The following is a 260-nucleotide window of genomic DNA, read 5'->3' as shown; positions in this document are numbered from 1 at the left end:
CGTGCCGTCCTTTCCCGGCCTGCCCCGCGCCTCCGCTCTCGGAAGTGGCGTCGCCTGCCTAGAAGCGGAGGGCGGTGCGGGGTCCTCGCGCTGGCCGGTGGGTCCCCGGGGAGCAGGGGCCGGGCCCCGCCGGGCTGCCGCCATGGCCGGGAGTCGGGACATGTTCGACTCCATCGTGATGGCGGATGAGAGGTGAGTGGCGGCGCCCGAGGCGGGCCGGCTTTGGGGTCGCGCGGGCGTGGCCGTGGGGGGCGCCCCGC

The 260-nt window shown here is 77.7% G+C and overlaps 1 protein-coding gene across 2 annotated transcripts in view; it reads left to right on the top strand.

Moving 5' to 3' along the window:
• Positions 1-260, top strand: part of ORAOV1 (oral cancer overexpressed 1) — an 8,653-nt gene continuing 8,393 nt past the window's right edge. Inside the window, exon 1 of one of the 2 annotated variants that reach the window (XM_012734366.1) lies at positions 1-192. In XM_012734366.1, the coding sequence (XP_012589820.1) occupies positions 143-192 (50 nt within the window). In that variant the 5' untranslated portion in view covers positions 1-142. The remainder of the gene's footprint in view (positions 193-260) is intronic. The other variant, XM_004695083.2, reaches the window with a different exon arrangement.

Source organism: Condylura cristata, unplaced genomic scaffold (genome assembly GCF_000260355.1).
Source record: "Condylura cristata isolate star-nosed mole 26May11 unplaced genomic scaffold, ConCri1.0 scaffold00054, whole genome shotgun sequence".
NCBI classification, from domain to species: domain Eukaryota; kingdom Metazoa; phylum Chordata; class Mammalia; order Eulipotyphla; family Talpidae; genus Condylura; species Condylura cristata.
Note: the sequence above shows the minus strand (reverse complement) of the source record. Positions and strands in the feature narration are given on the sequence as shown.